The sequence below is a fragment of the Euleptes europaea genome, chromosome 10 (genome assembly GCF_029931775.1).
Source record: "Euleptes europaea isolate rEulEur1 chromosome 10, rEulEur1.hap1, whole genome shotgun sequence".
NCBI classification, from domain to species: Eukaryota; Metazoa; Chordata; class Lepidosauria; order Squamata; family Sphaerodactylidae; genus Euleptes; species Euleptes europaea.
In genome coordinates, this window is record NC_079321.1 from 9,634,229 (window position 1) to 9,658,570 (window position 24,342).

The 24,342-nt window shown below is 43.3% G+C and overlaps 1 protein-coding gene across 1 annotated transcript; it reads left to right on the top strand.

The window, feature by feature from the left end:
* The first annotated feature begins 4,259 nt into the window (after nucleotides 1-4,259).
* On the top strand, nucleotides 4,260-18,910 carry LOC130483924 (cytochrome P450 2K4-like). Its single transcript, XM_056856834.1, has 9 exons — nucleotides 4,260-4,442; nucleotides 6,844-7,006; nucleotides 7,171-7,320; nucleotides 8,384-8,544; nucleotides 11,522-11,695; nucleotides 13,688-13,835; nucleotides 16,812-16,996; nucleotides 18,304-18,445; nucleotides 18,723-18,910. Exons 1-9 carry the CDS (start codon nucleotides 4,260-4,262, stop codon nucleotides 18,908-18,910), a joined length of 1,494 nt encoding a protein of 497 aa, XP_056712812.1.
* The last annotated feature ends 5,432 nt before the right edge of the window (nucleotides 18,911-24,342 follow it).

Genomic DNA, 24,342 nt, shown 5'->3' on the forward strand with positions numbered 1-24,342 from the left:
AATAGAGGGAAACTTCAGACACGGCTGAGTGGAATGGTAAGATACAAGCAAACCTTTTCTATAAATACCTGATTCTGTTGATGCTTTTCCATGGTTTGGCTTGCGATCAAATTCCTGCTCAGATAACAACTCACACAACACATCTGTTTCTGTCGTTATCACACCGCACATTGATGATCCTTGGTACATATATGTAATTTGGATTGTTAAAATTTGAGTGCATTGAATCTGTTATTAATGTTAGTCATAATAAAAAATAATAATTCTCCAGTATATGACTTTGACTTTGCTTCCTATCTTTTATTTTATACTACTAAAACGGTTGCCATAGGTTTATGTGGCTACTCTATAGCTAGCCCTTTACGAACTTCAGACAACAGGTCAGGACTTCCACTGACTCAGCAAAAAAGGAGTGAGATGAGATGTGCAGCATCTGCACATTAGTGATACTTCGTTCTAAATTGCCAGAAAACCTCTGAGAGAATTTTTATGAAAACATTGGACAGCGTAGGAGACAGAATATCTATCCTTGTAGGTCTCCCATATTCCAGACTCTTTGGCCCAAACAGCTGTTCCCCCATCATCTCCTTCTGAAACCAGTTGTCCAAGTAGGGTCATAACCATCAGAGACTAGAGCTTCCAGCACCCCTCTCAGTGAACAGCTCCAGAAGGATGTCGTGCCACATAGCTTTGCAGGCTTCTGTCCCAGTCAGAGTCATCAAAGGGAGGGTCCGTGGCTCAGTGGTAGAGCATTTGCTTGGCATGCAGAAGATCCAAGGTTCAATCCCCAGCATCACCAGTTGAAGGGACTAGGCAAGTAGGTGATGTGAAAGACCCCTGCCTGAGACCCTGGAGAGCTGCTGCCGGTCTGAGTAGACAATACTGACCTTGATGGACCAAGGGTCTGATTCAGTATAAGGCAGCTTCACATGTGTTAAAGGCTGTCTGTGCCCCGAAACCAGGTTGAAAGCCAAACTAAAATACAGACATCTGAACGGCTAGAGTTGTTCAGCCACCAAAGGAGGAATTTTAACCTAGCGTAATACCAAGGCAATTTTCTTAGGGCACCACAGTACTGCACCTTTCCCTGTCCCTGTTTGGGTTCACAATCAGAGGAACCTGGTTGTGGCGCACTGATCCATTAAGAACTCATGGGCTGAATGCCAGTATAGTAGACAAGGGGGCTCCCTGATCAGGAGTTTCCCCCTCCCCCACTCATACCTTTTACTTTCCTCCCAGTTAGCCATATGGTCCTTACTGGGTCTCTGTTCAGGTTGTGGAACGCCTGGTCTCCCCAATACACCACAAGCTGTAGAATTCCTTGTGATTGGTTCTTTTCTCAGGTTTTCTCATGGCAGACAGAAGAAGGGTCTTTAGAGTGAGGGTGTGGAATGTTCTGCCCCCTTAAAGTTTGATGTTCCACTTACTTTACTCGCCTGTAGAAACTGTTGTGGTTAGGATTGGCAGTGGTTAGGATTAGCAGTGGTTTTAATATCCTTGGTGTTGGAACACCAAGTGCAAAACTGAGAATTTGTATATCTGTTTTCACCTTTTAAAATATAAAATCTTAAATTGGAGAGCAAGCGTAGAACCTCCAGCACTGGAGGCAGTGGTCAGTGGAAACTACCGGATGAGTTATGCTTAACAAAAGCTTTAGCACTGTAAGGTGTGAATGGCAATGGATGCATAACTCCCTTCACAAGGGAAGCAAATGCTCTTAGCTATCTTGTAGGAAACCATGGAGAACGGAATCTCTCTCTCTCTCTCTCTCTCTCTCTCTCTCTCTCTCTCTCTCTCTGTATACACACACACACACACACACACACATAAAGGCCATCTGAAGAAGAAAGTCTGTTCAACAACCTTTGGGATTCATGGTGAAAGTTAGAAGTAGCCAGTAATTAATGTTTAAAAAAGAGAGACCCAGACCCCTTTGCACTTGAACTCTACATTGGCAGTCATTGGGTCAGATGGTGCCATGGTGCAGATTTGTCCCATTGTTTGGGATACTTTTCAGTTTATTTGGTCTGAAGATGTGGACAGGATCCTGAGAAGTTTGAGGACTAACCCATGCTTGATGACCCTTGCCCTTCTTGGTTACTTAAATCTTCGGGGGGGGGGGGGCTGATGGAGTGCAACATGTTGTGGTGCATCCACTTCTAAAGAAGCCTGCCCTGGACCCAGGAGATCTCAATAATTATTGACCAATCTCAAATGAGGAGGCCCACAGACTGGATATGCTCAATCTACATTCCAATTCTGAAAAAAGGAGATGTCAAAGACTGCAGTAACTGTTGGACCATTGCATTAATTTCTCCTACAAATCGAAACTCTCATTATACAATTGATATGAAAACATTTTATACCATTCAAAAGACAACCCATCTGGTACTGGAGATTTGCCAGAATTCATATTCATTATCATTGCCTTAATTTCATCCATATGCAACAAGCTGTTGCTGAATAATATCTATCCATGAAAGATGAAGGCGACCCTGGCAGTGGCGTGCTAGCTGGTCTTGCTTTGCTCCAATGCTGGCTCGGTTAATGGGTTTAGCAGGATGTGATAAGCAAGGTTATCCTTCAGCCTCCTAACAAAGTTTGCAGCTGTTTTCTGTGCTTTGTCTTCCCTGTACCCAAAGCAGCTGCAGTGCAGAACTGCATTAGAAGCAAAATAAATTGAAACCCATTTGCAGAATGCCGCATGACCCCTGGCTTCAGGAGCTTACCAGTTGACTTGGGCCCCAGGGAATTTTGTCCTCCCAGTCTCTCCCTATTGGTAGCCCTGGGCCCAATACCCATGTGGGACTGCACTGTGACCATGACGATAATTTTGAGGACTTATCATGTATCATTTGGAACTCTCGTTGATCAAATTTCAAAATTAAAGGCTCAGGTTTGAAAGAAAGTATCAGGGCTAATATCACACTACCCCACTTAGTTAATGTTGTCATGATGTCACCAATCAAATCAACTTGGAGACCAGGAAAGTTTTTTGATGGGGGTCAGCTTGTTAAGCAGGTGAATGTGGCAGTTAGAGGAGTTTTTTTTATCCGTTTGACTTGCTACATAGGCTCTGGACAGAGGAAACCCTGATATGCTGATCTTTTTTTGTAACTGATTCTGTAACTGCAAGAGTTGACTACCTTAATATGTTCTACATGGGGTTGCCCTTGAAGATCGCTTGGAAGTTTCATCCAACCCACAATGTAGCTGCCCATCTCCCTACAGATTTAGGGAGACAGGAACATATTCAGCCTGCCTTATATCAAATTCATTGGTTTAAATGGACAATTTAAGGTATTAGCTGTGACCTTTTGGGGAAAAAAACCCATGCCCTAGAACCAACATATTCCTAAATGAGCCTTCACTGAAGCTGTGTTTTTTTCCTAATCAGGGCCTACATCATAGTCCAACAGTGTACAAGGTAAAAGCCATGGCAGACAGAAGAAGGGTCTTTAGAGTGAGGGTGTGGGATGTTCTGCCCCCTTGAAGTTTGATGTTCCACTTACTTTACTCACCTGTAGAAACTGTTGTGGTTAGGACTGCCAATTTCCAGGTGGAACCTGGAGATCTCCCGGAATTAGGGTTGCCAGGTCCCCCCGGCCATCGGCAGGTGATGGGGTGGTAGGATTGCCAGATACAGGTTGGGAAACTACTGGAGATGTTGAGGATGGAGTCCAGAGAGGACAGGGATCTCAGTGGGGTACAATGCCATAGAGTCCACCCTCCAAAGCATCCATTTTCTCCAGGGAAACTGGTCTCTATAATCTGGAAATGAGCTGTAATTCTGGGGGATCCCCAAGTCCCACCTGGAGGCTGGCATCCCTACATGGAATTGCACCTGACCTTCAGCCAATAAAGATCAGTTCCCCTGGAGAAAATGGCTGCTTTGGAGGATGGACTCTAGGACATTATACCCTGCTGAGGTCCCACCTCTCCTCAAACCCTCCTCTCCCCAGGCTCCATCCCCAAAGCTCCAGGAATTTGGCAAAGCCACTCTCTGAACTGGCAGAACTAACAAGTCTTATCTGCCAACCAATCCCGCGGGATGGCCTTCAGAAACGAGTCCAAAGAGTAAACACCAGTTCAGCAAAGTTTCCCTTTAAAGAGCTAGACACCGCTCACCCAGATAATAAGTAACACTAACACTAGGCAGAACAACTGTTTATTCTGCTCTTTCAGCTGACAGAGACTATCCTAGATCAAATTGTGTTTTACCACTTTGGTGGGAATTGCTTTAGACGGCTTCTCAGGGCATGGATTTAATGGATCCGGTTTCACTCTTATTGCTCTTTGTCCTTACATTGGCATTCTTTCTGAAAAGGGACAGTTTCTGGAACACCAGCAGACGAGATCTTCCCCCAGGACCGAGGCCATGGCCCCTCATCGGAAACCTCCACCTACTAGACGTGAAGAGGCCTTACAGAACCCTGTCCAAGGTAAGCCTTTTTTGTTCTTTCCGTGCCACTCATAGATTCATGTGTGATGTTGATCTCTGTGTGGGCCAGAGAACATTCAAACTGCCCCCTCCCGACATATGGGCCATCGTTGTTTTGTTCTTGCTTATTTTATGTGTTGCAACTGCTGTTTCTTTGCTTACTGCTACCTAGTGAGTACCATGGGGAGAGCGCAGAGGGGCTTTCTGTCTGAAGAAGAAGGGATTAAATAGGTCCGTTACCTCCTCCTTGTGAGCTTCTGAGAAGCGTCTGACGGGGCTAGGGTTGCCAAGTGCCCGCTGGTGGCAAGTAAAATCCTGCCAAACCACAAGGCTGCCCGCTGGCCACCTGATGGCCAGTGTGTGAAAGGATAAAAAAGAATGGAGGATTTGAGAAGATGCGTTGAGAGCTTTTCCTTTAGCAGGATTCATGATTCAGACCAGGAAACAGTTGAGTGTGTGTGTGTGTGTGTGTGTGTGTGTGTGTGTGTGTGTGTGTAAATTGCTGTCACGCTGCAACCGACTTAGGGTTTTCAAGGCAAGAGACTATGGGCGCTTTCACACACACTGAAAAAAATGCACTTTCAATCCACTTTTAATGCACTTTTATGGTGGTTTGCAACTGGATTTTGCCATTTCACACAGTGAAGTCCCGCTGCAAAGTGCATTGAAAGTGGATTGAAAGTGCATTATTTGGCATGTGTGAAAGTGCCCTAATAGAGACAGTTTGCCATTGCCTTCCTCTGCATAGAGACCATGGTATTCCTTGGTGGAATCCCAACCCAGTAACAACCAGGGCTGACTCAGCTTCTGAGATCTGACAACATAGTGCTAGCCTGGGCCAGATTATCATCAGATAACTATGACAGTCCCATGGGATTGGGGAGGAACGCAGAGTGTGCTGCCCAGCCTCTTCAAAATATTAACAAAAGATGGCTTGCTTTCAATATCCTGACCCGGGGGAGGCAACTCAAAGTCAGGGAGAACCACAAACCTCATTGGTTAGATGGTGGAAAGAGTGGGGACCCACTTCACAATTCAGGATCATTCAAACAGAGCCCCTCCCATCTGGAAAAGAAAAAGTTAAAAGATTGCGCCAGTTGTTCAAGCCGGGGAACCAGGAAAGCTGAGCAAAGTCTTCAAAAGCTATTCTGTTTTATAAGTTCCAGCTATGTTGAGCCAATTTGTCAGGGAGGCATGCCGAGGTAAAATCCCTAAACAAAGAAATCTAGTTAGTGCTTATTTTTGCACCTGTCAGTTTCTGGAACACGTGTAGCCTTGGTCTGCTATGTATTCCCATTGCTCCTGAGTTCTTTTCTTGTTGGTGTGATTTCTAGTTAAATAAATACCTTTTTTCCCCCTTTTAACGATCTTAGACTGTGCCTGGTAACTCACTCAGGAGCCTGCCCATTTGTTCACGCTGAAATCTGAAGCTGCTAGTCCAGCGAGAGGATTTAGCTGGGGGTAGGAGGAGGGGGATAATTACTTCATGTGCATACACCCACACACACCCTGCTTTCAGTTATCTGGGCCGCTAAAAGGGAGTTTTTTTGGGGGGGCTAGCCTAGATGGTGGCACCGAATTTGAAATGGCTAAAGGAGCTGAGGGGCTAAGATTCCCTGCAAGTGGAATGCAAGCCCCCCACCCACTCTGATCCTTCAGTCTCTTGGGAACTTCTGCCCTAGGAAAGTGACCAGGAGGGGGAGAAGAATCAGAATACTGAATATCTTAAGGACGTTCATCTCCTAGATGAAGCCTGCTCTCTGATCTACCTGTAGGTGGGAGAGGGAGAGCTCCCAGAAGTATAGCTAGGGTTGCCAACCTCCAGGTACTAGCAAGAGATCTCCTGCTATTACAACTAATCTCCAGCCGATAGAGATCAGTTCACCTGGAGAAAATGGCCACTTTGGCAATGGGACACTGTGGCATTGAAGACCCTCCCCTACCCAAACCCCACCCTCCTCACGCTCCACCCCAAAAACCTCCCTGGAGTGGTGAAGAGGGACCTGGCAACCCTAATTATAGCTAATCTCCATACTACAAAAATCAGTTCTCTCTGGGGAAAATGGCTGCTTTGAAGGGTGACTCTATGGAATTATACTCTGCTCAGGTGCCTTCCCTCCCCAAACAACCCCCTCTCCAGGTTCCACCCCCAAATCTCCAGGAATTTCCCAAACAGGTCTTGGCAACCCTACCTAGAAGCCCTGTTGGGTGTAATAATGATGTGACTGGCCACAAAAGTCAGGGTCTTCTCTGAGGTACTATCACAATTTTGGAACTATCTCTCTACCATCTCCGCTTGGCACTTTGTCAAATGTCAGGTGCCAGTTTTAAACATCTCTGTTCACCCAGGTATTTTGTGTTGCCATGAACTGTCTTTTTCACTTTTTAAAATTGTATTTCAGTTATCCAAGCGGTATGGTCCTGTCTTCAGCTTTCAACTGGGATTCCAGAAAGTAGTCGTTCTGACGGGCCACGAGATGGTAACAGAGGCTTTGGTGAACCAGGCAGATGCCTTTGCAGAGAGGCCTGCTGTCCCAATCTTTGAAGAAATTGCAGAAGGCTATGGTGAGGAATTTCCTTTCAAATAGTAGGTCCTCTTGTTTGCTTAAGTAACACCATAGCATGTCTTCATTCTGGGTTCCCTCCAATGTGGAAGACCTCCTAGGTTTTGCAAATACAACCACAAGGGTCATGCCACCTCTTGAAACCAACCCTTTGCTTCCATTTAGGGGTTGTCTTTTCTCATGGTGAGAACTGGAAGGTGATGAGGCGGTTTACGTTAACCACGTTGCGTGACTACGGAATGGGGAAGAGGACCATAGAGGAAAAGATTGTTGAAGAATGCCATTTCCTAATACAGAAATTTGAATCTTACCAAAGTAGGTTGGTGTTGTCTTTTGTGCTCTAAGAGGATATCTACAAACCACAATATGGGTGGATTTTTGAAATCATTTTGTAATCATACCCTTTCCCCAAGGAATTGTTGTTTGAGGGCACTGGCATTTGTTACATATTGACTTCTAACAGTATAATTCCCAGAATTCCCTGGAGAGACAGAGTTAACATTAAACCTGTTTAAGCCTATAGTATGTAGGGGCTGTGGCACATGCAGATGATCCCAGGTTCAATCCCTGGCCCTCCCATTAAATAGACTGGAAAATAGGTGGTATGAAAGATCTCTGCCTGAGACCGTGGAGAGCCACTGGCAATCTGAGTAGATTGTCCTGATCCTGATAGATGGATGGTCTATTTCAATATTAAAAAACTGTATATGTATGTCCAGCAAGAGTTCTTATAACATTCCACTCCTTATTAGCATTGCTTAGTCAAAACAACCCCAAATATGACATCAATTTCTACATAGTACATAGCATGAGCAATGGGAATCCATTGTGTACCCTCCTTTTTTAGATAGTTGCACATATCTCAAAGTTTATTTGAGTCCCAGGATAGCTGGTTCTTCCAGTTTTAGGTAGGTTATTGGCTGCGCATTTTGAAATTGACTGGCCCTGTGACAATCACAAAAACCACCTCTCCATCTGGTTGCACAATGGACGGATTGGCTAGTCCATGAGACGATGACAAAGGCATTCCCTCCCCTAGTTCACCCTGAGCAAAGTTTCAAGTTTAAAAATATTAAATGAAATGTCTTAAAAGAAGCATTCAGAATGAGTATTTAAATTGATGGACATGCCAGCCACTTGTTTGGAAAGAGGATTTTAACAAGTCAAACGCCTGCCCAAAACATGGGAAGCACGAAAATCCAAGTTAGAGTCCAAGCTATGAGAATGTGTCAGGAGAAGAAGAAGGACTGGTTGAAGCAGAACTAGCCACGAATCAACGAAAAGCTGTCCTGCGCCTTGAAATTGGTATTGTTATCTTCTCCTTAATCCAAGCAATATTGAGGCTCTTTCCAAAGAAAATGTGTTTGTTTTTGCACAGGAAAACCATTTGAGACCACTGTAATCATGAATGCTGCTGTTGCCAATATTATAGTGTCCATATTACTTGGCAAGCGATTTGAATATGAAGATCCCACTTTTCTAAGACTACTGAACTTGGTCAATGAAAATGTCCGGCTTGTTGGAAGTCCCTCAGTCACGGTAATCTAACCATTCAAAATTGCTTAAATTGTAATTTGGAATGTTGCTACATATAGTGCAGGCAAGGCTATGTGATTCTGCCTTGAATTTGATGGTTCACCAGACAAAACCTCAAAAAAGTCTGATTGCCAGTAAAGAATTTGTTGTTTTGCAAAACTAATTAAAATTTTGGGAAATCATACATGGTACCGGCCTCTCAGTACTATTCCACTTCATCACTGAAGTAGAGGAGAGAAGAAGTTGGTTATTTATATGCCGACTTTCTCTACCACTTAAGGAAGAATCAAACCGGCTGACAATCTCCTTCCCTTCCCCTTCCCACAACAGACACCCTGTGAGGTAGGAGTGGGGAAACAAATCCAGTTCCCCAGATTAGCCTCTGCCGCTCATGTGGAGGAGTGGGGAATCAAACCTGGTTCTTCGGATCAGAGTCCACCACTCCAAACCACTGCTCCTAACTACACCACACTGGAGGTTTTATGGGGGATTCTTGGTAGCTTGTTAATTTGTAAGGCCCCATGGGGTCTCAAGCTAGAGACTAGGGCAGGGAAATGGTGGATCACTCACAATGATGATGTGACCTCATTTCTGGGTCAAACCCAGACCACTCTTATTTGGCAGAAACTGTATGATTTTACCATAGAATTTCAGCTGAATCCTGGAACAGAGTGATGTCACTTCCTGGTTTTGTCTGCAGAAATGACATTTTACTATTTACCATTGGCAATTTTTGCATTATTTCCCCCTCACATGGCCTACCAAGTGGCAGTGGGAGTTGGGGGATGCAGGCAGAAGGTGTCCTGCTAAAGTGGGAGAACTGGCAATCCTAGCTCGGGCCCATAACCTGGAGTCAGCAGCTTTGAGCCTTGATATGTACAGCCCAAACAATTGTTAGCCCAATCTCCCCACCTTAAGGTGACCAGCTGAGGAAGCCCACCTTGGTTGGAGGGATCCAATGCAAGTTGCTGACTGAAGGGTCCAGTAAGATCTGTGGGACCCCCAGCCCTGGCTGTGCAAAAGACTGATTGGCTAGAGTACGAGACAATTACAAGGGAATTCCCTCCCCAGCTCACCCCGAGCAATGTTTCAAGTGTTAAAAAAAGTGAAGCTCCTTCAATGAAATGTTCAAATTAGTATTTAAATTGATGGATAAGGCTGCCAACCTCCAGGTAGTAGTCAAAAATGGCTACAAGTGCTATACAGGAGTTTTGGCGAATCAAAATAAGAGCACCAGCAAAAGTACACCCAATAAGGTAACTACAATGCAAATTGCTGTTTAGAAAAATATATTGAGAATGAATTCTCACTAACACAACCTCAGTTGAGCAGATAGAACAAATATTTTTTACAGATGGTCTAAAATAGACCCAATATAGAGTCGCAAAAGCGATACAAGTAAGTGGAAATAGGCACAATTGCTCAGTTCAGTTCAATTCCATACGCATAAAATGCAATTTCTAACAATTAGGCAATGGTGATCGGACGTTGTGCATTGGAAATCCGGTATAATTCCATTTCATATGAAACTTTTTCAAGCTTTCAGTCCTTCCTGTTTGTACGGCCGTCCGTACAAACAGGGAAGGCACACTCCTTCATAAACTGAATGAATAGTGCACGGAAGGACTGAAAGCTTGAAAAAGTTTCATATGAAATGGAATTATATTAGATTTCCATTGCACCGGATTTCCGGTCACTGTTGCCTAATTGTTAGAAATTGCATTTTATGTGTATGGACTTGAACTGAACTGAGCAATTGTGCCTATTTCCACTTACTTGTATCACTTTTGCGACTCTATATTGGGTCTATTTTAGACCATCTGTAAAAAAATATTTGTTCTATCTGTTCAACTGAGGTTGTGTTAGTGAGAATTCATTCTCAATATATTTTTCTAAACAGCAATTTGCATTGTAGTTACCTTATTGGGTGTACTTTTGCTGGTGCTCTTATTTTGATTCGCCAAACCTCCAGGTAGTAGCTGGTAGGGCTGTTGATTCAGTAAAAACCAAACTGAAAAAATACCGAATAAATGCCATTTTGGTAAATTTCTGGTTTGTTTTTACTGAATCAGAAAAACCAGGTGGTTGGCAAAGCCGAATTTGCCATTCCCAAAAATTCGGCTTTATCATGAGTGTCTTTCCACGGCTCCTGCAGGGGCATTTTTGCAGATAGAGGTCCCAGATTTTCAGGGTAGCTAGAAGGGACTCTCCCTGAAAGAACCTCCATGTTTGGCAAAGATTGGGTCAGGGGGTCCGAAGTTATGGGGTCTGGAAGGGGTTGCCCCATCCTCCTCCATTAAAACCAATACAAATGGTTTTGAATGCATTCCTATGGAGAAAGGGGGCTTCTTGCAAGGAGAGTCTCTTCAAGCTACCCTGGAAATTTGGGACCTCTGCCAGCAAAAATGCCCCCCCAGGAGCTTTGCACAAAAAATTCCCATTGCTCCTGGGGGGCATTTTTGCAGGTAGAGGTCCAAAATTTTCAGGGTAGCAGGAAGGGACCCTCCTTGCAAGAACCCCCATGTTTGGTGAAGATTGGGTCAGGGGGTCTGGAGTTATGGGGTCTGGAATGGGTTCCCCCATCCTTCTCCATTGAAATGCATTGGCGAAGTGGCTGCGTTCAGAATCTTTAGTGTGATCTTAGCAATGTATCTTTGCAAAGTTGGCCCCTTGCCTCCAGAGAGATACAATGTATCTACAATGTATCTACATTGTATCTCTATACAACTCTATGAAGGCAAGGGGTGAACTTTGCAAAGATACATTGCTAAGATCACACTAAAGATTCTGAACGCAGCCACTTTGCCAATGCATTTCAATGGAAGAGAATGGGGGCGAATATGGGATCTTTCTGGGTCAATTTTCTGACAAAAGGAGCAAAGATATTTTAATTAAAGGCACTTTAAGATCTGCCTAGAATGCATTAAGAAGGTCTTGGGGCTTTCTTAATCTTTTCCTTTCTCATACGTTATTCTTTTAGCTGTACAACATGTTTCCTGCTCTGGGCTTTCTCTTCGGTGCTCGCAAAACTGTCCTTGACAACAGGGATGAATTGTTTGCCTTCATCCAGGCCACCTTCATAAAACACCTCAAAGTACTGGATGAGAATGACCAGAGGAGCTTTATTGACACATTTCTAATTCGACAGCAAGAGGTAAGAACCTCTTTAAACATGCCAAGTAACTACAGGTGAACTTTTCACATCTATGTTTTAAAAATGAATTTGAGTGGGAAGGGAATACTCAGAATGGAGTTCAGTTGTAGAAGAGATTTTCAGTAGTTTGTAACCCTGTGGTCTGCAGAGAGTGGCTGCCTTGGGTGTCTACACTGAACTGATGTAGCCCCAAAATAAGCTAGAAAGTTGTATGTATGATATTTATCTACACATTCTAAGTTTGGGCCTTTGCAGATTAAGCACAGAGGTATGTATCTGTTATAGTTTTCTTACAACATCATACACATGACTGCCCATATCAAGTCTGTTAGTACTGCCTACCCTCAACTTCCATACCCAGCTGGGCACTCTCCTATAGCACCATGTAATATGACAAAACAGCCATTGGTTGAGTATAGAGTTGATAGACATCTATCCACCAATAGGGTGGACTCTATGGCACTATGGCACTGAAGTCCCTCCCCTCTCCAAACCATGCCCTCCTCAGGCTCCACCCCCAAAATCTCCAGGTATTTCCAAATCCGGACCTGGCAAGCACCTTATACTGAATCAGATCATTGGTCCATCATGGTCATTATAATCTATTCACACTGGTAGCAGCTTCCCAGGGTCTCAGGTGGAGGTCTTTCACATCACCTACTATCTCACCCCTTCAACTGGAGATGCTGGGGATTGAACCTGGGGCCTTCTGCATGGCAAGCACATGCTCTGTCACTGAGGCATGAGGGTTGTCACTTGAAAAGCTCCAAAAGAAGGAGCACATTGTGATACTGTAAGAAAATGATGCATACGAACAACATTATGTACGTAAGTACCTTCAAGTCACAACCAATTTATGGCAATCCCAGCAAGGGATTAGTATACTGTTTTTGTGTTACATTTTTAATTGCTTTTGGCAGATGTGGTGTGTTTCTTCTGTGAGTATTTCTGAAATACATAACAAAAGCTTCTTTGAAATGTTAAGCCTAGGCCTCAGTAATTATGTATATGGTTACCATATACGGTAACTCTTGTTGATGCAGCTCACTTGAAGTTCAAATGTAAAGATAGGAGAGGTGAATTACGGGTATAATAATATCTGCATTTTTGAAATTTATTAAATGATGTGACAGTAGATAGAACAACAATTTTTTGTTTAATGCTGGGCAAAGTTTGCTACAAGTAATCTCAAAATGGCTGTGGCTATAGATTTCAGTTCTATCTGGGTGTTCTTTGAATTTATTCCCACAAAGTCACAGAACTGATTTGGAGTGGTGGACTCTGATCTGGAGAAGCGGGTTTGATTTCCCACTCTTCCACATGAGCGGCAGAGGCTAATCTGGTGAACTGGATTTGTTTCCCCGCTCCTACACATGAAGCCAGCTGGTGACCTTGGGCTGGTCACAGAGCTTTCAGAGCTCTCTCAGCCCCACCTACCTCTCAAGGTGTCTGTTGTGGGGAGGGGAAGGGAAGGAGATTGTAAGCTGGTTTGATTCTTCCTTAAGTGGTAGAGAAAGTCGGCGTATAAAAACTACTACTACTACTACTACTACTACTACTACTACTACTGCTACTACTACTACTACTTCTCCTCCTCCTCCTCTTCTTCTTCTCCTTCTCCTTGTTCTCCTTCACTTCCTCCTCCTTCTCCTCCTCCTCCTCCTCCTTCTTCTTCTCCTCCTTCCCCTCCCAACAACAACAACTTTTGGAAGAAATTTGTTTCCCTTCAGAGACCAAAGTGGTTTAAAGAGCCCCTATGAAAAGAGCCTCACAGCCCTTTCTACCTCTGTTGATGTTGTAAAATTCTTAGGGCTCTCTTGGTATTTATTTTTTTGATGGTGGTGAAAAGTAGAGAAATATAAATTTGACCAAACAATCTGGACCTAGCCTGTCTATAGAGACAGAATAGAGATATTTTAATATGCACACATGTATTTATGGTACTCAGGCTGATCTTTTATTTTAAATCATTTCGTTCTTCTTATCTCCTAGGAGAAGAACAAGAACAAGATTGATGGATTCTTCCATAATGAAAACCTAAAGGCTGTTGTGGGTAACTTATTTGCTGCCGGTATGGAGACCACTTCAACTACCTTGCGTTGGGCCCTATTGCTGATGATGAAGTACCCTGAAATTCAGAGTGAGTGCTTCCCATTGGTTGGTTTCTGTTATTCCAGGATATCTGAATTCCAGTGACACTTAGCAGTAATACAAAGAACTGTTAGGTTGCTGTTGGGTGTTACTTGAATGAGGGAAAACAGGAGGCACCAGTGAGTTATTCTTTCTGTTTTACCCCAACTGGTGTGATGTTGAAAGGTAGCAAAATACAAAGAACATGTTGTATAATAGAGACTAATAGAGACTAATACCTCGCTTTGATGGAAGCCCGCACTTCCATGTGTAATACATGAACTTACTTTGGGACTTTTTTTTGCAAGGATTATTCAGGGTGTCCTGATATGTACTTTAATTATCATGTTTTTCACTGTTTTTGTACTTGCTTTGTGCATGCAACTCATTACATTTGATCATTCTGCCCGTGTCCCTGTGGATAGTCTGTTTTGGTCAGCACTGCTGTGTTTTTTGCTTAGTTGGCATAATTTTGAAAGCAGAATGGATTATGAAATGCTTAAACTCTTCACATTTTCAGCCTCTGGAGCATGCACACCTCCCTCATTATGTTTACATTCCATAATGTACTGGTGCATAATGTACTGGTGTACTGGTGCAGTTCGGTGGAAATACAGAGTGAATAGGTAAAGGATGGAAGACTCTCAACGCATTGTTTTTATACTTGTAATAACATTTTCTGAGTTGTTTAATCATATCAGTTTGGTGTAGTTGTCTCACTTGCCTTGAAAGCACCTTGCCAGGGTCCCCATAAGTCAGCTGAATCTTGACGGCACTTTACACACATGCACGTGCGTGCGCACACGCACACACATGAATTAATGATCTCCAAAATTTACACTTTGACTTCCTCATAGTACCACGTAATAGACAATTATTTATGTTGGCTTGATTGAATGTCATTCCCTCAGGAAGTATTGGGTCGTTTAAATAAGGTGCCATATTCTGAGTGAGTGGGTCAATGAGGTTTTGGTCAAATAGATACCCTTCAACATTCTCTATTCAGTTGTGGTCTCTGTCCTGTGGCTATAGATAGATGGATAAAACCTTTTATTCAGGTCTCTAGATGTGAATTGGATAATTTGAGGTTTCTTTTAGCAGGGGTAGATTTTAATATTACTTTGGCAGTTGCAAAGCTTTTTCCCCAATTGATCCAAGATTTAAAAAATATTACTTTTGGATTGTTTATACAGATGTATATATAAATATATTTTTCTTTTTTAGTCTTAGTGTGACACTGTTCAAAGCCGAACTGGCTGTATGAGTAGTATCGTAAAAACCTCCTAAATGCCCTATCATTAACATCCATGCTGAGGTCATGCAAACTGAAGGCCGTGGCTTCCTTTTTTGACTAATCCATTTCTTGTTGGGTCTTCCTCTTTTCTTGCTGCCTTCAACTTTTCCTAGCATGATTGTTTTTTCCAGTAAGTGTTGTGACCAAAGTATGAGAGTCTCAGTTTAGTCATTTTAGCTCCTTGGGAGAATTCAGGCTTGATTTGATCCAGAACCCCACTTGTTTATTTATTTATTTATTTATTTATTTTGGCCATCCATGGTACCTATTCCAACACATTTCAAATAAATCAACTTTCTTCCTGAAACTATAATAACCAAACACATAGACCATCTACTTGGGAGTATTTATAAGTTACTATTGAAATATGATCCAGAAATGGAACAAGTAAAGATAAATATGATCAAATGGATGCAGAATTTTGGAGAAATTATTACAATGGAAAAATGGGAACAGCTATGCGCCAAAGATCTAAAGTTTACAGCCAACCAGGAAATTTGAGAAAACTGGTATAAGATGTACTACAGATGGCATTTTACCCCCCCCCCCCAAAAAATGCTAAAGAAGATGCACAGAACAAATAAAACAAGCCAAGTGGTTTGTTGGAAATGTAATACATATGGCTCTTTCTTTCATGTATGGTGGATTTATCTGAGGTTACAGTTGTACTGGAGAGCCATTCACCAAGAACTTCAAAAGATATTCCAGCAAAAGTTCCTGTTAGATCCCAAGAACATGTTGCTAGGTATTATACCATCAAATATAACCTAGCAACTTCAAGATTTGTTTAAATATGCTACTACAGCTGCCAGAATAGTTTTAGCAAGGAAATGGAAGCAGTCACTTCTTCTGGACATAGAAGAATGGAAAGAAAAACTAATGGAGTATGCTATTATGGCAAAAATGACCAACATGATGAACATAAGCAATGGCACAAATTATGAGCAGTTTCATGAAAAATGGAAATTATTTTATAAATATGTTGAGGTTTAATGCTAACAAAACCCAAAAATAAACCTATGACAGCGACATTTAACCCTATTTTATAACTAGAAAACTATGTTACTTGTAGAGGTATTAAATAACCCTGATAGATAAGATGGTAAGCATTTTTTATTACATTACACGATTAACAACGTTTGAATTTTTTTATATAACTTGGGTAACTATTTGATTATATGATTAGTAATGCCTGACTAATTTTCTTTTTTTCTGTTTTCTCAGATTTTGGGTAATTATTTGATTGTATAATGGCGCTGAAAAGCATGGCAATCTGTTTGATATGTTTGCATATTCTTATTTTTTAAATTGTATTGTGGAAACCCTTCCCCTCTCCCCTTTTTTCTTTTTGTACCCCTTCTTTTATTTTTATTTTTTTTAAAACTTTCTTCCTGTCTGCTTTCTTCACTGTCCAGCTTTCACATCCACACATAGTTGATCAAGATTTTAAAAATATTAATTATTAATTTTGCATTTTTTACACGTACATACATACATACATACATATCTGTATAAACAATCCAATATTTATCTTTTTCGCCCTCCATGGTATCCATAAAACTCTCCTCCAACACCCCATTTCATATGAATCAACTTTCTTCCTGTCTGCTTTCTTCACTGTCCAACTTTGACATCCACACATAGTAATGGGGAATACCATAGTGTGAATTAAGAAATGTTTTATTTTCTCAGATAAGGTCCAGGAAGAAATTACAACAGTGATCGGGTCTGCTCAGCCTCAGATTGAACACCGATCAAAATTGCCCTATACAGATGCGGTAATCCATGAAGTGCAGAGGTTCGCTAATATTATCCCTATGAATTTGCCACGTACCACCTGTGCGGATGTCACTCTGAAAGGCTATTTCATTCCAAAGGTGATCAGTCTTACTTAACTCCATTAGCAACACAAGTGTGGTGTGGTGGTTAAAGTGCTGAACTAGGACCTGGGAGAACTGGGTTCGAATCCCGACTCTGCCTCGTAAGCTTCCTTGGTAGCCCTGGGTCAGTCACATACTCTTAGCCTAACCTACCTACCTCACAGAGTTGTTGTGAATAAAACAAAGGAGAGCAGAATGATGGAAGTGCCTTTGGGTCCCTATTGCAGAGAAAGGCAGGATCTAAATAAAGTAAATAAAATGCTAAAAATAAAATTAAGTTGAATCTGTTCATTTGTGGCCTGCAACACTTTACAAAGAGGCCAGTTTTCAGATGCTGAGGAACTTCAGAGCCAGTCAGTTAAGCCATTCATAATCCCCATTAATTTTAAAGGGAGAGATCTAAACACAGAGAACTGGCCCATCCATGAGGAACACCTAGGCAATTGTCTAGGGCTTCAAAGATGAAGGGGGACCAAAACCACCCCTGTCAGAATCATGCTTTCCTGCCCACAACATTGGAGTCTGCCTTGGCTGGCAGTAGCCTCAGATGGCACATCTGACCCCAGGACAGTTTGCTCCATTTTAAGGAGGGTGGGGACCAGGGGTAGGCTGGGGGGCAGGGCCCTTACCTAGGGCTGTTTTCCCCTCCCAATTCATGACTGTTGAACATAAGAACATAAGAAAGCTTGGTCTGCTGGATCAGACCAAGGCCCATCAAGTCCAGCAGTCGGTTCACACAGTGGCTAACCAGGTGCCTCTAGGAAGCCACAGACAAGACTACAGCAGCAGCACCATCCTGCCTGTGTTCCACCGCACCCAAAATAATAGGCATGCTCCTCTGATACTAGAGAGAATAGGTATGCAGCATGACTAGTATCCATTCTAACTAACAGCCATGAATACCCCTCTCCTCCATGAATATGTCCACTCCCCTCTTAAAGCCCTCCAAGCTGGCAGCCATCACCACTTCCTGGGGCAGGGAGTTCCACAATTTAACTATGCGTTGTGTGAAAAAATACTTCCTTTTATCTGTTCTGAATCTCTCACCCTCCAGCTTTAGCAGATGGGGCACCACAGCAAGCCACAGGATTGTCCCCAGTCAGGGCAGAGAGAGGGAGGACAGCTTCCCCAGGGCACTGGTGGGAGGAGGAGGGTGGTGGACCTTTTCCCATAGTGTAGGTTGGGGAAGGGCACAGACAATGGTCTAGTTATTACCCCAGGGCACCAAAAATCCTTTGGCCACCTCTGTATAATTCAGTATGTCAGATAATATGTGGGCCATCTTCATTGTTTTGACTTTGCAGGGAACATATATCATCCCATTACTGTACTCTGTGTTGTACGATGAATCCCAGTGGGAAAAACCACTTCAGTTCTATCCAGAGCACTTCCTTGATTCTGAAGGAAAGTTTGTTAAGAGAGATGCCTTCATGCCTTTCTCTGCAGGTAACTACTTTTAGATATATCGTTGTGGGTTTAATTAATAGATTGGGTACCCAAGACAATTGACTTGGTAGAAATCCGTCCCAGCATGCCATTTCTTTGAAGGATACAATTATTCCTCGATACTGTTAATCATCGCGATGACATGTACTTCAATCTGCCATCATATTTACTTCTTTGTATTTCATGATAAATTACTATAAGCATCATTCCATGGGGGAAATGGTATAAAAGTATTTTAAATAAACAGGGCTCTCTTGCCCCATTTGCATTGTCACAGGTCGGCGAATGTGTGCTGGTGAGACCCTGGCCAAAATGGAGCTCTTCCTCTTATTCATGGGTCTCCTGCAGAGATTCACTTTCCAGCCAGCCCCCGGGACATCTAAAGAAGACCTGGACCTCACTCCTGCAGTTGGGGGTACTACGCCTCCGATGCCCTACAGCATCTGTGCTGTGCCGCGTTCTTAACATCAAACTATGCTTAGCTCCCCTGTGCTCACAGCCCTCCTCTTCTGCACCTTTTTGCCTGCCAAGTAGGGCTGTCAATTCGGTTCGGTCCGAACTGAAAATCAACCGAATTTCCCCTGATTCGGTGATTTTCTGTTCGGACGGATCCGAACTCAAAACTGGCGGGCAACCGGGGGGGGGACGAATTCAGCGAGTTCGGGAGTTCGCGAATAAATTCGGCAAATTCAGCCCCCCTTCAGGGGAGCCCGCTGAAAGGCACGGGCTGCCCTTTAAACTGATCTGCGCCTCCCAGCTGGGAGGCTCAGATGAGTTTAAAGGGCAGCCCGCCCCCTTTCAGCGGGCTCCGCTGGAGAGGCTCGGGCTGCCCTTTAAACTGATCTGAGCCTCCCGGCCGGGAGGCACAGATGAGTTTAAAGGGCAGCCCGCCCCCCTTCAGCGGGCTCCGCTGGAGAGGCGCAGGCTGTCATTTAAACTGATCTGAGCCTCCCGGCCGGGAGGCACAGATGAGTTTAAAGGGCAGCCCGAGCCTCTCCAGCGGAGCCCGCTGAAGGGGGGCGGGCTGCCCTTTAAACTGATCTGCGCCTCCCAGCTGGGAGGCTCAGATCAGTTTAAAGGGCCCCCGCGCGCCTTCAGGGAATCCCTCTGAAGGCGCGCTGGGGCCGAATTTTCCCCCGAACTCCGGATCCCCCCGAATTACCGGGGATCCGAAGCGGGGGAGTTCGGACTTCGGCACGTACCGAACCCACAAGGGTCAAATTCGGCCGAATCCGAACTGTACCGAATTTTTTTTTTTGACAGCCCTACTGCCAAGGACATTTCAGTCTCAGTGTAACTGGACTGTGCCTTGTCACAAACTTTAGCGCTTCATATGCCGACTTGCCGACCCCCTCACAAACTAGCTGAGAGACTTAATTGAGTTAAAAATTTGGAACTTGTGTATTGAGTCATTTGCTGCATAGAGATAAACCAATACTGCTTCGGTGTCTGCTGGTTTCTTGTACTGACACCTCATAAATGCCTTTGATTCACCCAAAGAACAAATTTGGTGTAGAGTAATATCTACTTCCAAGTGAGATCCATTCACTAGTCCTAGCTATGTAGACAAAACAAATCCATTTCATCACTGCTGTGTTTTGGACATCAGATGAGCTTCGCAACTACATCAGGCCACTGGGTTTGCTTACCCATCCCACTAACTCTGGAACTTGTATGAGCAATTATTCTGTCTTAAGTCTGAGAAGGATACAAAAAAAAACCAAAGACCTCAAATTCACTGAATGAGAAAGCAAAGCCAACTGACTTATTTGTGAAGCAATGTTTGGCTAGAGAAAGGGATGCTGAGAATTGAAGATACTGGCTTGGATCCAATGGGGCATTTCTGCAGGCAGAAGGATTTCCTCCCACAGAGCATGACTTGGGCTACATTGGGAGACAAGGAAGGCGCATTCTGTGGGGGAAGAAAGCATTCAATCCATTGGATCCCAGCCACTGGCTAGTACCATTCCACTCAGGCCCATTTCAGGTCTTTTTTTGGTGCAAGATACAAGGAAAAGCCGATTTCAATGGCCAATATTTTCTATAGATACCTGATTCTGTTGATGCTTTTCCATGGTTTTGACCATTCATTTATTGGTTTGGCTCAGAATCAGATTCCTGCTTAGTCACCAGCTTGGACAGCACCTCTCTTTCTTCCTTCTACCATTATCATACATAACATTAATGCTCCTTGCTACGTACTTGTAATTATGTCAAACTCTGTCTATATTGAAGTTGTTATTAATGTTAGTCATAATAAAAAAATAATTATCCAGTATATGTCTTTGCCTTTGCTCCCCTGTGTGTATGTGTGTTAAATGCTGTCAAGTCGTTTCCTACTCATGGCGACCCTATGAATCAATGTCCTCCAAAACGTCCTATCCTTAACAGCCTTGCTCAGGTTTTGCAAACTGAGGGCTGTGGCTTCCTTTATTGAGTCAGTCCATCTCTTGTTGGGTCTTCTTCTTTTCCTGCTGCCCTCAACTTTTCCCAGCATGATTGTATTTTCCAGTGTCTCTTGTCTTCTCATAATGTGACCAAAGTATGACAGCCTCAGTTGAATCATTTTAGCTTCTAGGGTCAGTCCAGGCTTGATTTGATCTAAAACCCACTGATTTGTTGTTGTTGTTTTAGCAGTCGGGGGTATCCATAACATTCTCCTCCAACACCACATTTCAAAGGAATCTACTTTCTTCCTATCAGCTTTCTTCATTGTCCAGCTCTCACACCCATACATAGTAATAGGGAATACGATGGCATGAATTAACCTGCTCCCCTACCTTTTATTTTAGACTACTAAACTGGTTGCCATAGGTTTATGTGGCTACACTATTGCTAGCCCTTTACAAACTTCAGACAACAGTTCAGGACTTCCACTGACTCAGCAAAAAAGGGGAGAGCTGTGTGTCATCTGCATATTAGTGATACTTCACTCTAAATCACCAGACAACCTCTTACAGAATCTTCATGTAAATATTGAACAGCAAGGGAGACAGAATATCTGTAGGTGGCCGGTATTCCAGACTCTGTGGTCCAAAGAGCAGTCCCCTGTCATCTCCTTCTGAAACCAGTTGTCCAAAGTAGGGGCAGAACCATCAGAGCGTAGAGCTCCCAGCACCCCTCTCAGTGAACAGTTCCAGAAGGACTCCATGCCCGATAGCATTGCAGGCTTCTGAAAGAATCAAAGGGTTCCACTTCCACTGTTTCTGTCCCAGAAGGAGTCATCAAGGCTGCCTGTGTCCCAAAACCAGGTTGAAAGCCAGACTAAAATGCAGACATCCTAACGGCTGGAGTTGTTCAGCCACCCAAGAGAGGAATATTTATAGGCAAGTAAAAGGGCCTTTGTGCAATGGGGAAGAGGCATCTAAGGACTGTCACCATGGGCTGTAGGCCTACTATTATGCAGCAATTAATGTAATCTAAAGTTGCTTTCTGTCTCAAAGCCTACTAGGTGAGTAAATATATGTAAAACATTTAAGAGGAAATACTCCAGTTTGATAGCTCGAAAAAGTCTCCATCAGCACTAACTGAAAAGCTACTAATGCTATTTGCCCACTATTGGTGCACACAAACCCCTCAGCAGTTCCCCTCCCCTATGTCAGATGGTGTTCCTCTGCACAAAGTAATTCATTGTGTACCAGGGTCTTTGCAAAATTCCAGTGACATTAAGACAAACCACACTCACACTCCTGGGTACATTTTTAAAAACCCAATCTTCCTTCCTTCCTTTAAAAAAAGAAAAAAAGAACAAAAAGGGGTGGGGGACTCGAGACCCAGTAACCAATTTTTTTTAAATGGAGGGGGGAAACCATCAGTTTTGACTTGGGTTCTACATTAGCAGTGACTGGGTCAGATGGTTCCAGGGTGCCAACTTGTTTTGGATACTTTTCACTTTATTCGGTCTGAGGATGTGGGCAGGACTATTGGAAATTTGAGGCGTACCATCTGCTTGCATGCCCCTTGCCCTTCCTGGTTACTTAAATCTTCTGGAGGGGGGTTGCTGACGGGTTGCGAGAAGGACTTAATGCTTCCTGAAGAGAGGGGGTGGTCACCCCAGCCTTGAAATAGGCTGGGGTGCATCCACTTCTAAAGAAGCCTATCCTGGATCCAGGAGATCTCAATAATTATCGACCAGTCTCAAAGGAGGAGGCCCACAGACTGGATACACTCAATCTGCATTCCAATTCTGAAAAAAAGGAGATGCCAAAGTCTGCACTAGCGGACCATCGATTAATTTCTGGTGCAAGTTAAAAATCTCATTATACAATTGATATGAAAACATTTTATACCATTCCATAGGCAACCCATCCGGTCCTGGAGATTTGCCAACATTCATATTCATTATCACTGCCTTAACTTCATCCATATACAAGAAGGTGATGCTGGATAATATCTAACCGTGGAAGAGGAAGGTGATCCTGGCAATGGCGGTAGCAGCCATGTGCTGTGCTAGCTGGTCTTGCCTTGCTCACATTGGCTCGGTTAATGGGTTTAGTGGGATCTGATAAGCAAGGTTATTCCTCATCCTCCCAATAAAGTTTGCAGCGGTTTACTGCGCTCTGCCTTCCTGCACCCTAGTGGCTGCAGTGTAGAACTGCATTAGAAGCAAAATAAATTGAAATGATTTGCAGAATGCTGCATGACCCCTGGCCTCAGGAGCCCACCAGCTGACTTGGGCCCCAGGGAATTTTGTCCTCCCAGTCTTCCCTATTGGCAGCCCTGGGCCCAATACCCATGTGGGACTGCACTATGACCACAACAATAAACTCACTAATGATTAAAGCCAAACAAGTTCATCGGTCATTCTGGATTTTACAGTTAATATTTAAAACATTCAGTATAGTCAATTATTAACTTTTCCAAATGATTTCATTACTATCTGATCTGAAGTAATTTTTCATCAGATATAGATGTACCTTGAAAAACTTAATCCACTGCCTACTAAAAACAGCACCATACAGCCGTGACTGGGGTGACTTGGTAATTTTCTTACCCTAAACTGAGCCGCTCCCCCTGGTTACATGCAAGACTGCATTGGTTTATGAACTAAGAGCATGGGGCATTTTTAGGTTTCCTATAGCTATGCTTCATTTCCTTCATATATCCTCAAGATTCCCCATGAACCACCATGATATTTCATTAAATAAGGGCAGAAATCAACTACATTTTTTGTTAGTTCTACATAAGTTGAGGCCTTATTGTGTTTCTTTTGGAACACCGGTTGACCAAATTTCAAAATTAAGGACTCAGGAGTGAAAGAAAGTATCAGGGCTAATCTCACGCTACCCCACTTAATTAATGGGGTCATGATGCCACCAATCAAATCAACATGGAGGCCAGGAATATCACTGGATAACCAGGTGAATGTGGCAGTTAGAAGGTTTTTTTTTCTTCATTTGATTCATTATACAGGCGCTGAATGTTCCTTCCTGAACAGAGGAGTCCCTGATATCCTGATCGCTATGATTTTGTAACTGCCAGGGTTGACTACTGTAATGAGTTCTGTGTGGGGCTGGCCTTGAAGGTCACTCAGAAGTTTCATCCAGCCCACAATGTAACCCTATCTCACTACAGATCTGGGGAAACAGGAACACATTCAGCCTGCCTTATATCAAATCCATTGGTTTAAAGGGACAATTTAAGGTACTTGCTTTGACCTTTTGAAAACCCTCCATGCCCTAGAACCAACATATCTTCCTAAAGTAATCTCTACTGAAGCTGTGGTTTTCTAATAAGGGCCTACTTCATACTCCAACAGTGTACAAGGTGAAAGCTATGACAGGTAGAAGAAGGGTCTTTAGAGTGAGGGTGTGGAATGTTCTGCCCCCTTGAAGTTTGATGTTCCAATTACTTCATTCACCTGTAGAAAGGGTTGTGGAGTTATGGTTGCCAATTTC

Coding starts and splice junctions, on each gene's coding strand:
- LOC130483924 (XM_056856834.1), top strand. CDS start 4,260: ATGGATTTAATGGATCCGGTTTCACTCTTATTGCTCTTTGTCCTTACA. Junction 7,007..7,170: donor AGAAATTGCAGAAGGCTATG/GTGAGGAATTTC, acceptor GCTTCCATTTAG/GGGTTGTCTTTTCTCATGGT. Junction 7,321..8,383: donor GAAATTTGAATCTTACCAAA/GTAGGTTGGTGT, acceptor GTTTTTGCACAG/GAAAACCATTTGAGACCACT.